General features: G+C 47.4%; 1 protein-coding gene across 3 annotated transcripts in view; it reads right to left on the bottom strand.

Annotated features, from left to right (window-relative positions):
• MYO1C (myosin IC) overlaps positions 1-14,865 on the bottom strand; it is a 51,449-nt gene extending 36,584 nt beyond the window's left edge. The window contains exon 1 of one of the 3 annotated variants that reach the window (XM_064395082.1): positions 14,741-14,865. In XM_064395082.1, coding sequence (XP_064251152.1) covers positions 14,741-14,863 — 123 coding nt within the window. In that variant the 5' untranslated portion in view covers positions 14,864-14,865. Of the gene's footprint in view, positions 1-7,083; positions 7,391-12,068; positions 12,201-14,740 lie in introns of those variants that run through there. The other 2 variants (XM_064395084.1, XM_064395085.1) reach the window with 2 other exon arrangements.
• Positions 14,866-15,262: the final 397 nt, after the last annotated feature.

Here is a 15,262-nt window from a genome sequence, read left to right as displayed (position 1 = left end):
CTAATCCTACTCCTCTCTACTGTTACTGTAACAGTAAAATCCCTTAGTATGAACAGTTTATAGTAGGATAAAGATGTTTATATCAGTGCAATATCTTACATATCAGTATCATTTGTACCCAAAATATGGGGATATGTTGCTGTGAGCAACATTTTGTATTAGCACAATTGCATTTGCTATAGGTTTGTTCCATGGATTATCCACAGGTTCCTTAGGGAAAAAAATCAAGTCAGCAACCTGGAAGTGTTGGGCGATACCTGGGAGTAACAAATTCTTATTTTCCTTCTGGGTGTGACCCTCCTCTAAAGCAAACGAAGCAATTCTGTGGCAAACTCCAAGTTCCCAAGTGGAGTTAATTTCTGGGAGCACACTGAATGCTTTGGACATTCAAACAAGTGGAGCAATTTTTAATTTGATGATTTATAAGTGAAGAGTTTACAGGCACAATTTGTACTTCCACTTTTTTTTTTTTTCTTTTTCCTCTCTCCTCTGTTTCAAACTGACTTGGTTGGCCTAAGGCAGGCAGTTATTTTGGGGCAGTGAAAAGTTATAAATAAGTTCTAACAAAACTTTAGTGACACACATGAGACTGAACTTTTCAAACCCTTCTTTGTAAGGGAACAAAGAGCACTTTACACTGACTGTGATGGCACAAGCCCCCTAAGAAAAATTCAAGGAAAGAGTCTCAACAACTAGATCATGAACCCAAAATAAGAATATTGGATGAGCTGCAGAAATTCCAGATTGTGCTGAAAGGAGCTGAGCAGTCTGCAGAGGAGCCAGGCAGTGAGGCTGGCCCTGGCAGCGGGCTGAGCACGTGGGCAGATGATATTGCAGCTGATGTCTGAGCTGCTTCCCTTTCCCCTCCTGCCCTGCTCCTGCTGAAAGCGAGGGGAAAAGGCACCAGATGAAGGGGATGGTATGAGGTCATCTCCTCTGGCTGCTCTGCCTCTGCCCCAAGGAGCCCCTCCTGTATCACCCGTGGAGGATTTAATGCTTTGGTGAATCTTTTCTGTCCCAAAATAGATTTAGCATCACTTATCATCCACAGGGAATGATGAGCTGTTATTGTGATGGCAAAAGTGTTCCAGGCTGCCTGGAAAATACAGCCATCATTTCAGAAGGATACCCCATGCCCACCTGCATCAGCTTGCACTCAAATTCAGAATATTCTCAATTCAGAATATTGTTTTCCAAGAATTTAAAAACTGGGATTCCTATTGGAGCAAAACCACCTTAAATCAAGATTTTTTTTTTTTAACGTAAAAGAAGCAGTAATGACATTGATGTTAAAAAATAAATTATTGTCCTGCAATTTAGCCCCCTTTGGAACTCATCTCCAAGGCAGTTTCAACTCCCTCTTAAGGAGAACTACACAGTTCTGCCCTCTGCATTTTCAAAACTTTCTGCATTATCAGAGGCATCAGTTTAATCAGAAACAGAGACACCAAGGAACAATGAAGGAGTCCATCCCTTTGTGGTTCTCAGGAATGTGTGTTGCACATCTGGATAAACATGGGTCTCTGCAGAGAATGGAAACATTCATTCCCCAGCTGTGGTTAGGTCCAAACCCATTTTCTTTCTCTGATTTAGTCCTAATTCTGCATTTGGTGGTTGCAAACCTGCACAAACCCTGCTGAGGCTGACACAACAGGCCCAGGAATCTTCCTCGTGACCCTTTACACCTATTTGCTAAACAAAACCTTCTTCTGGGCTGTGAGCTCCAGCTGAAAGGAGAGATCTTGAAGGAATTGACAGTTGTGACATTAACAGAAATGCCAACTGTCCCACAGCATCTTGTTCTCCAACAGGAGATGAGGACTGGCACTCCTAAGAGAGAGGAAAGGGATGTATTCCCTGTTTATTTTTCATACCAAGCCCAAGGATGCAGTCACTAAGTTGTTTGCTCATAGGCAGGTCCAGGAGAAATAAGATATTTGTCTTGGCTCTAAAAAGTGAGAAGAATCAGAGGTGTGAGACTGGGAGTCTGAAAGCAGAGCTCACCATCCTGCTAGAAATCCTGGATTTGGAGATCTCATGGAAGTTGGGTGTCTTTAGATCTTCTGCTCTGATGCTGTGTGGGAAACCCCACAGTCCATGGCAGCCAGAACCACAGGAGGAACTGTCTGAAGGCCCATCCCACTGGGAAACACCTTTTCCCTCTGATTTGACAGGTACAGATCCTGTAGCTCCTCCTGGACAGATCCAGGACCTCCCCTTGAGGAGGTGCTGCAGGACCATGAGGGAATCTGAGCTCTGAGCTGACAGAGGGATCCAAGACTCTCCAAAACAGGTATTTCACACAGAAAAATCAACATTTGTTATCAAAACCCATCATGTAAGAAATAGATATAAACCACAGCCAGCAGCTTTGGTTCATTAGCTTAAATTTTCTGTTTTAACAATTCTCCTGAAGCCAGGGCAGCAGCATCTGCTGTTACAGCAACAACAGGAGCCCAGCCTTCATCACTCCAGCAATGAGAGGAGGCTGCAAAAAGCTGAGAGCTGATACAAAATGCAGGGCAAGCCCTAAATTAACCCTGCCTTGCCAAGGTCAGTGCTCTGCCCTCAGCTTCAGTGGTGGTGGAGTGCACCTGTGGCAGGAAAAAAGGTTAAGCTCTTTTATATCACCTAAAGGAAAGCATCAATATTTGAGGGTTTGTTTCAGGAGCTGTTGTTTGCATGGCTGAAGTAGAAAAACAGAGACACAGGGAAGTTCATCACTGTAAATTATTGATCTGCTGCTTTCTAGACACTGAAACTGGTAATTAAACAAATGGTAAAAAGATACTTCATCAATTATAGAGGTGCCACTTTAAATTACATTTGCTCCAGGATGAATAAAACACAGAGGTTAAATGCTTTGGGTATTTCATGCCTGCTTCTTGCTCAAAATCCTCACTGCACCAATGATTCTAATTCTCATATCCTGCTGCTCCAGAGCTGTGTGCTCTGTATCAAGCTTCACAAAGGGAAATTAGAGCTTTTGTTTCACAAGTCTGAGTTCACACAATGTCCAGGCAGCACAGTGCCATGGTCAGGAGAGAGCATTTGGAGCAGATATCATTGGGATCCCCTTTCTGCTCAGCAGGGGTGGTTATATGGCCATAAGTCAAAGCCCTGTGGTAAGAGCCCTCCCTCGAAAATCAGACAAAAAAAAAAGTTTTGTCTGCTAACAGCCCCTTGTGCAATCTGTAAATCACTGGGCAGACATTTGACACTGGCCTGATGGTTTTTAGAAGCTATAGACATGCACACACCCTCCCCAACCTAAAATATCACCAGCAAGCTGCTTGTGAAGCAACATGGTGATGACATCAAAGATGCCCTTTCAAGCAGAAATCATGCCACAATCATGGTGATGACTCAAATTTGATTTATGATAAATTTTTATATGAGGGTGCACACCTCACTGCATCAAGCTTAAGGTTATCTCATTCCACATGTTAAATATGTGAAGGTAAAAGTACACTTGCTCTAATAGTGATTTTGAAACAGAAAGAGCAATCAAAGAAGAGCTTGGCTGTCTTGCAGTTGCTGGCACAGGTTCTCTAGAACCATTATTACATCTCAAATAGATTTCACCCTGGGAAAGCATTTAGTGAAGGCTGAGTTCACCCATTGATTGAGATAGGCCAGGGAATATGAATATTCCAGGTTTAAGGCTGCAAATGCAGCAGAAGCAGCTGCCTTAAAGGCACATGCAAAACAACCTAACAGGTGGACACAGCTGGCATCCCTCATGGAGCAGTGAGGCAACAGCAGGGCAACAGCAGCTGCTGCTGGGGCAGAACAATCCTGGAAGTCAAAGAACTCCTCATGGAGCAGAGGGGCAGGAGTGAAGGTGGGAGCTCAGAGAGGAAAGAGAGGCTGAGGTGAATTGTCAGAATATGGTGTGGAAGCTGGAAGTGATGGAAAGCTGCCAGATTTCAGCTGATGGAAACAGTCCAAGTGGGAGATGGAGGCTGGACTGGAGGATTTTTGTGGAGGAAAGAACATCAGTGCTTGGTAGGGGGACAGGAAAATCAAAGGCTGAGCTGGCTCTTCCTACTGCTCCCCAGATAATGAGGCTGAGGCACAAGGAGAGCCAGCTCTGCCACAGGCCTGGTGCCAAGTGCTTTGTGAAGTGCTCCTTGCCTGTTCTGAGGAGAGTTACACAAGGTAAGGCTTTATTCATAAGTGCCTGATGGATCCTGTGTGTGCAACAGCTCCTACCAGCAGAGCAGTGTTTGTGGGAAATGTTAGGAAGAGTGTCTAAGAGAGATAAAGCCTTTGAGCTGCAGATGAAGCTGCCAGCCCTCATTTCCAGCTTGTCAGAGCAAGTCCTTCTTGAAGTCAGCAGGCTGGAATGAAGAGAATCTGGCATTTGTGCATGGATGTATGGCTCAGACAGGCAGGGCTGCCTTTAATCAGACTTTCCACAAAGCAGGGGAGTGGGAGTGGCCAGTGCAGAGAGTGATGGGCGTTATCTGCTCTGCATCCACAAATTCCTCCCCTCCGACTGTGGATTTCAAGCCTGACCTCCTTTCCTGCTTCCAGCAGCCCCTCGAGCTGGAGGGGAAGACTGGAATCTGAGAGTCCTTCACATTCTCAGAATTGCTGGGGTGTGTGAGAGGCAGCACACACTTGTCTGGTGAGCTGACAAATTCCACAACAGCTGATGGCTCTCAGGAGTAGCTTCATGCAGGTGCCTGCAGGGCTAAACCCCACTATTCCAAAATTCACTTTTCCAAGTGCTACCCCACTCCAGCTCACCTGCTGGGACACAGCTGATTGTGAAGCCTCTTCACCCACAGTGCATCAAAAAGGAGCAAAACTCCACAACATTTTAATCCAGCTGCCTACTACAGCATGAAGAATTCCAGAGCAAACGACTTTTGGTTGTTTTCTACCCTCACAATGAGCCTACAGCCCACTACACCACACAGAGCTCCAATTCCATCTAGAAATAGCCTCTTGAGGTCTCTGTTGCAGGATGGCATTCTTAAATTTTGTTTCCTTGTGTGCCACTGCTGGTGGTGACAGCAACAAATTGCAGGAACCTGCACGTATGCCCAGAGTGGGCACGGAGCCACATCCGACCTCTGGCACGGAAGGTTCTGGCAGCAGAATTAATTCCTTCTCCCTTACCCTTTCTGTGTCTCATGGCATGCTCAGATACCCACCACAAATGCCTTGTTAGAGTCCCACTGGGCTCAAAGGTTCCTTGGATCTTTACACCTAGTGAAAAGCAAGGCAAAAGTGGGAATCTCTGCATCCTCACGTGGGTGAGGTATCCCCCATCCTGACCCTCAGTGCACTGGCTCTCCCAAACTCCATCCATGGAAAACATTGCTCTGGGAAGGGGAGCAAAATATTCCAGACACCAGTGCCCAACTGGACCCTTGTACCTTGGGCTCTTCTCCCTGTTTTGGGTGCCAGTCACTGTAAGGATGCTTTGGCAAGAGGAAGCACAGACAGCAGCCATTCCTGGCTCCATGTCCATGTGTGTGCAGCCTGGAAGGATTTATCAGTGCCTCTCTCTGATCTGATAGCACATCACAGGGCACCAGCAGTGCAGGACTCAGGGGCAGGTGCTCCTGTACTGCTCAGGAGCTGGGACTGCTAGAGCTTGGGAATGTTCATTAGGAGCAGTGGAGATGGCCTGTTCTGTTTGTGAACCTTGATAGAGCCAACATTTAGAAAACAACTAATTACCATTTGTGTCCCAAACAGCTGGCCTAGCTCCACATCCACATGCTGGGAGGTTTTGGTGCCAATCAGCCCACACATCAGAGCACAAAAGTCTCCCAGTGTGACTGCAGAACCTTCTAGCAAACAAACTTCTCACTTAGCACTGGCTTCAAGGATCAAAACACAGCGGTGTAAGAATAGAACAGGCACACAAGCCATCGTTCCCACATCATTACACTACAGACACTTGTCCAAGGTGAAAAGGGCACAGAAAATGTCCTCTGAGGTGCCAGAGGGCAGTCCCAGGCTGCTGTCAGCTGATGTTACTGTGACACAGCCTCTGTCCCAGCTGTGCCTGTCCTGGCCCTGTCCCCCTAAGATCCATTCAGCTCTGAGCAGGCAGTTCAGGGAACTGAAACAAATAGAAAATGTTGGTTTTGTCATCACTGCTCTCCCAGCTTTGTTTCAAAGGGTTAATCAAAGGGTTAAATGGATCAAGTACAAGGCAGGGAGTGGAGAACTACAGTGAACCAATTAAAATTGGTTCACTGAAAGGTGAAACAAGATGATCTTTAAGTCCCTTTCAACCCAGACCATTCTATGATTCTAAACAGAACTGATATCAGGATAAGCTTATCTTAGATACTGGGGGAACACAAAAGAAAGGGCATTTCATGGAAGTGACATGGATGAAGCTCCAAGACTCTCTGGCTGCTTGTTCATCCCCTCCCCTCTGCACACCCTCATGCCTTGAGCACTGAAATCCTGGAGAAGTGACACGAGGACAGTGTCACCCCCAGCAGCCCTGGGGACAAGCCCAGGAATGCCACCAGGGGTGCAGCCTGTCAGCTGCAGTGCTCCAGGAGCAGGGGAGCAGCACCAGAAATCACCTAAACTGACACGTGGGGGTCCTGTCCCAGCACTGCTCTGCTACTCCCAAAAAATGCAAAACCTGACACTTTTTGGCCGCAGGCTGATGCTGGTGGGTTTTGGTTGCCAGCACACAGGAGAGGAGCAGCTCCCTCCACACACTCATCACTGAGCCATTTATTGAGGCAAATGAACCTCCCATCCCCTATCAATCCAGAAATGTCAATCCAGCCCACACTAAACACTGATTGATTTTCTACTCTAACGAGCACCATGTCACATTTGTGTTAACTACTCATCAGTTCAGATAAGTGGTTTGCAATTAAGATAATTTGAGACCAGTACGAGTGTGGCCTGAAAAGCACTTCCAAGAGTTCAGCACAGAGAAATTCACTGCTCAAAACAGACAGCCAGGTACCAAGTTAACAGCAACACTAGAATTTACCTTTCCAAAACAAAAAGTTTTGTCACAACCTAATTTTTCCTTGGAAGGCAATAACTGGCTGGTACAAAGATTTCTTCCCAGATGTGCACACTCACCCTGCAGCAACACTGATTTCCTTCCTCTCAGGTGACACCACAGTCCTGTCACAGGTGCTCCCTTATTCCAATGGCAGGCAGGCAGCATTCCAGCAAAGCTGCACTCAGTGACAAACAGCCAACTTCACTGAAGCCTCCAGAGAAAAATAAACAGTGACAGGAGAGCAGCTTTGAGTTCCATGGCCGTGAGCCTGGACATAGCTCACATTCTCATCCTACACGGAGCCACTTTGTGGAATTTTCCTCCCAGTGCAAGTGGTTGGACACCAGCAGCTGCCAGTTCAACACATTCAGGTTACAGTTGGAACTCCCCTGTCCCCACCTAGATCCGGAAACTTCAGAGCAGACACTTGGCAACCACTCAGGTTTCAGTTTGAAGAGAGAGATCAAACAGCCTCCTGCACAACACAAGGGTTTTTTGCATAGAGAACACCACATCTCTTGCAACATTTCCTCTTCACATGGAGCCCTCATGACCAGCCTGCCAGAGCAGCAGGGAAGTCCTCAGTCCCTCCCAGCACTCACTACCTGCCAGGCTGCCAGCACCAGCCATGCCCTGCTTTTCTCTCCAGGAAGTGCAGCTCATCTCTTTTTTTTACTCTCCTTTCCTTTCTGCTTCTTCCTTGTAACAAGACATAAATACCTCAAATCAGATTAGTTTATATTTGAGTCAAATAATGTCTGAAAGCTTTACCCCAATATGTAAATGGCTCATGACCAGCAGCCCTTGTATTCTTTAATTATATCAGGCAAAGAAAAAAGACACTGTGCTTCTTCATTATGTTGTTTTTCTTAAAAGTTCTAAGGGACTTTAATACAGCTGGTGTGGAAATACCTCTTGCATAAATGATTCCAAATTCCTCCTGGCTTTCTCCAATCCCTGCAAAAGCGGTCATGAGAGTGCTGCTTCTTCTGTGGGTTTAGGGGACACCTCTTTGGTGATCTTAAATGACAATATTTTAAGGTATTGAACTGACAGCACTACAGCTCATCTGCACTACTTTTACAATCAAGACTCAAACAATTTACAGAACTGCTTTCTGCTGGAAACCAAATTTTTAAGTGCTGAAACTAAGCTCCAACTGAAGTAATACAAGAGCCAAGACAATGGGCATTTGTCCCCAAGTTATTCCATAAAGCTGAGCTTGAATTTTCTTCAGCTGAATAGTCTGAGAGTCCCCTTCTTCAGGAGGATGTGGAGGCCAACAGAGCAAAAGGAGATTGATCAGATCTCTGATATGGGCTTATTTTGGCCTCACCACCTTTTCTGCCTCCCACGCATCTTTATCTCCATCTAACTTTTCCAGCCTCCACTTTTTGGCCTCTGCTTTCCTTGCTGACCTCCCACACCATTTTGGCCTCCCACTTCTTTTCAGTTTCTGCTTTTTCTATTGGCCTCCCACCCTTTCTTGGCCTCCACTTTTCCTTCTGGGTTTTCAGCCTCTGGTTTTCTCTCAGACCAGCACAGAATATTCAAACCCCCTGAAGGTTATGAATTTGTAAATTCCCTTTCCAAACAACCACGTTTCACCTTGATATGTCCATCCACCCTTTTTTCTACACCCAGCAGACCAGAAATAACCCATGTCCATGCTGACACCTCGCAGTCAGAACTTGGGTTTATGCCCAAGGAAACCTGCTGCTTCTCTCAGTAATTCCAATCCTGCTAGGATTATCACAGCACTGTACAGCTGTTTTAATGGAATTATAAAAGCAAAATATGAGAATTTCTGGGATGGTAAAAGCTGATGCTCTAAGCTTTGCTGATAGCTCCATCAACTGCTGTTCCCAGGTTCTATCCACCAGATTCCTGGACAGAAGATCAGCAAAATTAAAAAGAATCTGGTTCCCTCAGAGTGCTATGGTTGGGCACACAAAAACACACTCTGTACTTTTCTGCAGAACTTGCTTTTGATCCCATCCCCCACTTATAAGAGCAAACAAATCCATGCACAAATAAAATGAGGATTTTGCAAGTCACATATTTTGTATTTGCCTTCATTACCAGATGAAGTTTTCCTTTCTGTTTTCCAAAAAAAAATGCATCCAAAGAAGCTTGTAATTTTGGGAAAAATCAAAAATAAACTTTTTGAATACACTATTTAAAATTAAGCACTTGGATTACTTGAGAAATGTGATGGGTGCTCTGCTGGTTGTTTATGCAGAACCCCAAAACCAACCAGGTATACAAACCCTGGCTGTTGTTAAAACCTTTACAGGAGTAATGGGTGGGGAGGGAAGTTTCCTGTAACATCTGTGAGAAAATCCCATGCTAACACAGAACAGCAGATCATGAGTCAGGAAAAGGCAGAAAAGCTCACAACTGAACTCCAGTGCTCACTCAAAGGAGGCAAAAGAAACATCTGCTTTTCTGTCCGAGTTCCAGTTCTGTCAGAAAGAATTCCTGGCTTCCTGGTGCAAAGGTGTGGCTTTCCCTCCCAAGAAGAACAAGAGGCAATTTCAAACAGACTCCAAAAGTCCTAAGAGTGGAGGACAACCTGTTATTTAAAACAACAAGAGGTGTGGACACAGAACAAGGCTCCCTGGTCTCTAATTTGGAAGGTTCAATAAAACTCTAGAAAAGCCCAACACTAATTTGTGCAATAATCTTCCCTGTCTCCAAACCACACCATTGGACTCACCAGCTTTTACTGCAGATCAAACCCTGAGCTGCAGCAGCAACATTTGTAATGCAGTGCTGTGTGGTGTTGCAAACATGCACCAGGCTTTGTTTTTTCCAAAATGTTGGTTATAGTGTGCAGCCCTGTAAAGCACAGAACTGCATATTTTAGTTATTAAACTTCACAAACAAGTCTGGCTGTTGAAAGTCATTTCCCTGAGTAAACAATGACTCAGTGTGGGCTGTATAATGTACAAGTTATTAGTTACTGTTAGTGAGTTTAAAAAAACTCAACTCTATACAAAGGCCTGCTTCAGAATGGAAAATAGTTTTCCTCCTACTTCTATAGTCCCAGTTATATTGTTTCAGTGGAATTTAATTTTCTAAAAAGCTAAACAGATCACTATCTCTTCATTATATAATTGGACATTGACTTAACTGGACCCTTCAGCCATGAACAATATGTGCAGTGTGAAAGCTGAGTTTACCCTTCTTTCTGTTCTCAGTTTGTCATTATAATGCTGAAGTAAAGCTGATTCTTTTCTGGATAGGAATAGCCCATCTAGACCAGGCATCAGGTGACAATGAAAACAGACATAAAGACAACCATAAAATATTGAGGATATAGTAATGAAGAAAAATGCAATTGCAAGTTCAATAAAATCCTCTGACAAACACTGCTCCCTAGCTGAATTACAGCTCCTTCCATAATCCCCCTCTTCATTAGCAAAATGGCCAAACACACCTGGTGATTGTCAGCTGGCAGAAGGCACCAGATCACTCTGCCTAATGACACTGAGCTGCTAAGCACCAAGGTTTCCCTGCAGCCTCCAAGCCCCTCCAAAGGCTGTTTTCCTGTTCCAGTGTGCACTGTCCCAGGGTAGGAGCACATCTCTGTGTTACCTTTTCTAAGGGGGGAATCTCTGGTCAGGCACCAGAACAGTAAAAGGAAATACAGAGTCAGATCACAGAATATCCTGAGCAGGAGGGACCCACAAGGATCAACTCCTGGCCCTGCACAGACACCCAACAACCCCACCCTGAGCATCCCTGGCAGTGCTGTCCAAATTCTCCTGGAGCTCTGGCAGCTCTAGGGCCATGACCATTCCCTGGGCAGTGCCCAGCACCCTCTGGGAAGAAACTTTCCCTAAAATCCAACCTAAACCTGCCCTGGCACAGCTGTTCCCTCCTTCTGTCCCAGGCAGAGGTTGGTGCTGCCCCTCAGGAGGAAGCTGCAGCCCCCAGTGAGGTCTGACCTCAGTCTCCTCTTCTCCAGGCTGAACAAACCAAGTGACCTCAGCTGCTCTTTATAGGACTTCCCCTCTAGACCTTTCATCATCTTCATGGCAAACTCTGTGGTGAAATTTTACTAGAAAAGTGCCTTCAAAAGAAATTACCAACATAAATTTCAAGGCACAGCTCTAGCTTACAGAGCCCAGCCTGCAGGCTGAATGCCATCACAGCTGTGTCACAGAGGACTTGTTAGTCATTCATGGACTCTCCATTTCCTGGCAAATATCACAACACATTTTGACACGACATTCTTCACCACCAACAATGACACTGCCCATTCAGTGGCAGAGCTTTCAGTGACTGCAGCCTGCTGCACCTCCCAGCCCTGGGACCTCTGTGCTCAGAGGGCAAACACTCCAAAGGTACTGCCAAAATGTCAAATTCTACGTCCATTTATTATCAGCTGCTGAACTGAATCACAGGAAGGGTGGTGGCCAGGCTGGCCCAAGGTCACTGTACTGGTTAAAGGGCTGAAAGTGTCCCAGGAAAGCTGGACATTGGCACCTGACCAAATGCTTTCCTAAAGAAAAAAAGCTGCCAGGGAGAGCTATCCATGCATGCATGAATGCCACAGGAGTTCTAAATACTAACCTTCACTGCCTTCCAGTACAGGAATTTAATACAGAACAGACTACACTGGAGATATATAGCAACAGAAAAGGTACTGGCCCTGCTGCTCCTTGCTGTATTTAAATGTTTAAATATTTAAATAAGGCAGGGCAGGGCTGTAAGGAACACTTCCACCCCCACAGAACATGACTCAGTTACAACAAATTACTTGAGATTTGTCCACTGCAAACCTTCTGCCATAACAAGCCTTGTTATCCTTTCCCATTGACTTGTGCTGCCTGCTTACACCTTTATTAATATTTTCTGGAAAGAGCTGGTCACCCACCCCACTAATACATCAACAAGAAATATGCAGAGGAGTGCACAAAATCCAGAGCAGGATATTTTCCAGCAGAGAGATCCCTGAATCCAGGCACAGAGAGGCACAGCACAAGTGGCTCCCTCCAGGCAGAAAAAGAACCGTGCTACAATCTCAGAGGAAGACAAGGCATGCAAACCTCACCCACTAGAGCTGACAGCAGGGTGGATGGATGGTTTCTGGAGAAGCCAGGGATAGCAATCCTAGGCAGAGCCAACCACATCACTCAGGAGCTGGTTCCACAGCAGTAAAGCAGCGTTTAAGACAGGAAAAGCCCTGACAGGAGACAGACACATGCCATAATTGCAATCACTTTTTGCCAGCACAAAGGGCCCACCTGATCCCTGCCTCTGTGCAGATGTTGCTGTGCTCACACAGAGGGCTGGGCTGGGAAGCTGCTCCTCACAAATCCCTGTTTGTTTGGCCTGCTCACTTCTGACCTGGATCAGCTCTCACCAGCTAACCACCTCTGGCTGCCACTGAGGTAAGCCAAAGCACAACACGGATGGTTTTCCCCACGGTAACACTTCAGAAGCACACAAATCAGCCTTTCTAAACGGTTCTTTAGCCTGTGTGAAAGGACCAGGGATTGGGTTACATCTCTTACAAAGGGCTGTGGGACAGAGCAGCCTGGGGAAATCTGTACTTTGAGTTCCCTCCACCTCCTTTTCTGCAGCACCTGTAACACTCCAGCTTTCCCCAAACACACACCTGTCCTCCAGAAGGCACTGCTGGTTATCTGGGAACAGTGCTCACTCATCAGTCCTTTGAACTGGGAGGCAAAGTGCTGCAGCCCAGTGCTCCTCAATATTTTCCACGCTGGAACCATTCACAGCTGCCAGGTAAGAGCCAAGGGAAGGGGCACTGGGAGCTGGGTTTTATGCACTGCCCTGGGACTGTGGCAGCTGCTGCACTTTGTTTTTCCTGCATTTGGAGCAGACTGTTCCTTTGGACAGGGCTAGAGGAATTTGTCCTGTTCCTAGAAAGCATGTGGTTCCTAATGCAGTAATAAGAAACATGACACTACAAACAGAAAAATCCCAAATATCTGAACAAGACGAAGATTATCTTAGCTTTGCATAAAGGCATCCATAGACTTTGAGCTTATTCACAGAAAGAAACACTATATTCATGTTATAAAGCATTCTTACACCCCAGTTTTGTACTGGCCTTCCTCCCGTGGAGTTAGATCAAATAAAAAAATAAAAATGGCTTGACTCATTTTGTCGGGATCTATGTAAGTTCTCTTAGTTATTATAAATCCTGAAGATGTACTGTAAATCACAAGTTTCTTCACTATTAATTATGCAGAAGAGAACAGAAATTACACGCTGTGGATATTGACTCACACGGGATCTCTCACTCCTTAGTGTTATGATTCACACCTTTTTTTTCCTCTTTAAAAATAAATCTATCCTTTATACCATGATAAATTAGAACACGTGTTCAGTGTAGCACTCCATTGGTCCCTGCCAGGCAGAACACAAAATTCATATTTACACAGCCCCTCCCTAAACACAGGATTATATCCACTATCAAAACTAAAACCCCTGAAGTGTTATGACAGTGGTTGCCATATCAGGGCCTACTGTGAAAATTAAGAACTCATCAGCTCCATAAGCCTTAGGCAGTTTCTAAAAGTTTTGAAAAGGTGCTGACAACTGGCAATTGTCTATTGCTCCAAAAGGGGATGAAAGAAAAATGCCTTTCTTCCCAAGTACTCTAAGATGTGGTTCTGTTTTCATGGCTTGTCCCACCAACCAAGCACATTTTCTCATTTGTCACTTTTAAAAACTAAGCAGCTGCCATCCACAAGTAGTTCTGGAGGAGCCTTCCGCCCCAAGCAACTGTCAGAGAGAGATTAAATACCAGAATAATCTCTGTATTGTATCTCAGAACCACTTTTCCTCTGCAATCCTCCCAACGACAAGAATGCAGCTCAAGCCAGCTTACTTGGAAAATTCAAGTTACTAGAATGAGTTGCTCATTCAGGCAGAGTCAGATTCCTGCCATGAGTCACTGTCACTTAAAACAATTAACTCCGGGTGTGTGAGAACTGGGGAAAACCGGCACGGAAAGCAAGACTAGAGCCAGGGACCCCTGAGCCTCAGCGGGGACGCAGACTCGGGGTCTAAATTGGAGAAGTTAAGGAGTTTGACCACGTCCACCTGTGAGAGAGGGCTAAATACACCGAGCTTTCTCCATGAAGTGCTTTGAGGCACCTGTGCAAGCACCGGCAGAGAAGGAAGAATTCCTGCAAGGCGGCCGTCAGCGCTGCGCACAGCAGGGCGGATCACAGCCGGCAGCGCTCGGAGCTGTAACGCAAGTTCGGGATGTACAGGAAGCCTGTCTTGACAAGGGCAAGCCGAGCCGCCTGGAGCCCCGGCCGTGTCACGGCCACGTCTGAGGCGGGAGCAGCCCCGCCACACCCTGCCCGGCTCCGCTCGGGCTGCGCTCGGGCTGCGCTCGGGCTCCCCGCGAGCAGCGCTCGCCCCGCGCCGGCCGGGGATGCGCGCACGGAAGCGTTACCGGAGCCACCGACCGCCCGGGAGCCGGGCAGCGAGCAACTGCTGCGGGCAGCCGGAGCCGCGCCGCGCCGGCATGCCGGCTGTTCTACCCCGCGCCTTTTCCGCGGAGAATGTTCCGAGTTTCCGGGAAGGTCGGCGGCTGCGGGAGAACGGCCGAGCCGCGGCCGCCCGGGGCGCTGCCCCCGCGCCGCCCCGCAGCCCGCGGCCGTGTGCCCGAGCGCCGGGGCGGGAGTCGGCCGCGCACACCGACCGACAGCCCGCTGGCTCGGCTCCCCCGGCCCCGCTCACCTGCGCTCGCTGCCCCGGGACGCGCGGCTCGGGGCCCTGCGGCGGCTCCGCGAGCGCCTCGGCGCCGACTGCCCGCGGGAGCCCGCGCCGCGCCGCTAGTGAGCATGTCCGAGCGCCGGGCATGCGGGCTGCGGGCCGCTGCCTCCGCCCTCACCTGCACCGGCCCCGCCGCCGCCCCGCCGCGCCGCTCACGCTGCCCGCGGCAGCAGCATCCTGCTGAGCGGCTGCTGCTGTTGCCTCCGAGGGCGGACGCACCTGTCTGCTGCAGACGGACAAGATAAAGCTGGAACGCTGACGGTAATTCTACCGGCCCCTCCTGGCTGTGGGAGTCATCAGAAGTGCATGTTCCTGGGAAGGACGCAGGTGGAGTTCGCTCCGGAGTGATGGCAGCGAGCTCGGGTAACCATCCGCTGTGAGCAGCACATTGGCTCATCCCACACAGGTGTGAAATACCCGAGGCAGTCTCGTCAGGATCTACAGGAAATTCTACACACTGAACTCCGACAGCCTGAACCGCTCTGA

Source organism: Passer domesticus, chromosome 19, assembly GCF_036417665.1.
Source record: "Passer domesticus isolate bPasDom1 chromosome 19, bPasDom1.hap1, whole genome shotgun sequence".
Lineage (NCBI taxonomy): Eukaryota > Metazoa > Chordata > Aves > Passeriformes > Passeridae > Passer > Passer domesticus.
The sequence above is the reverse complement of the archived record's forward strand: the minus strand, read 5'-3'. Positions and strand labels throughout refer to the sequence as shown.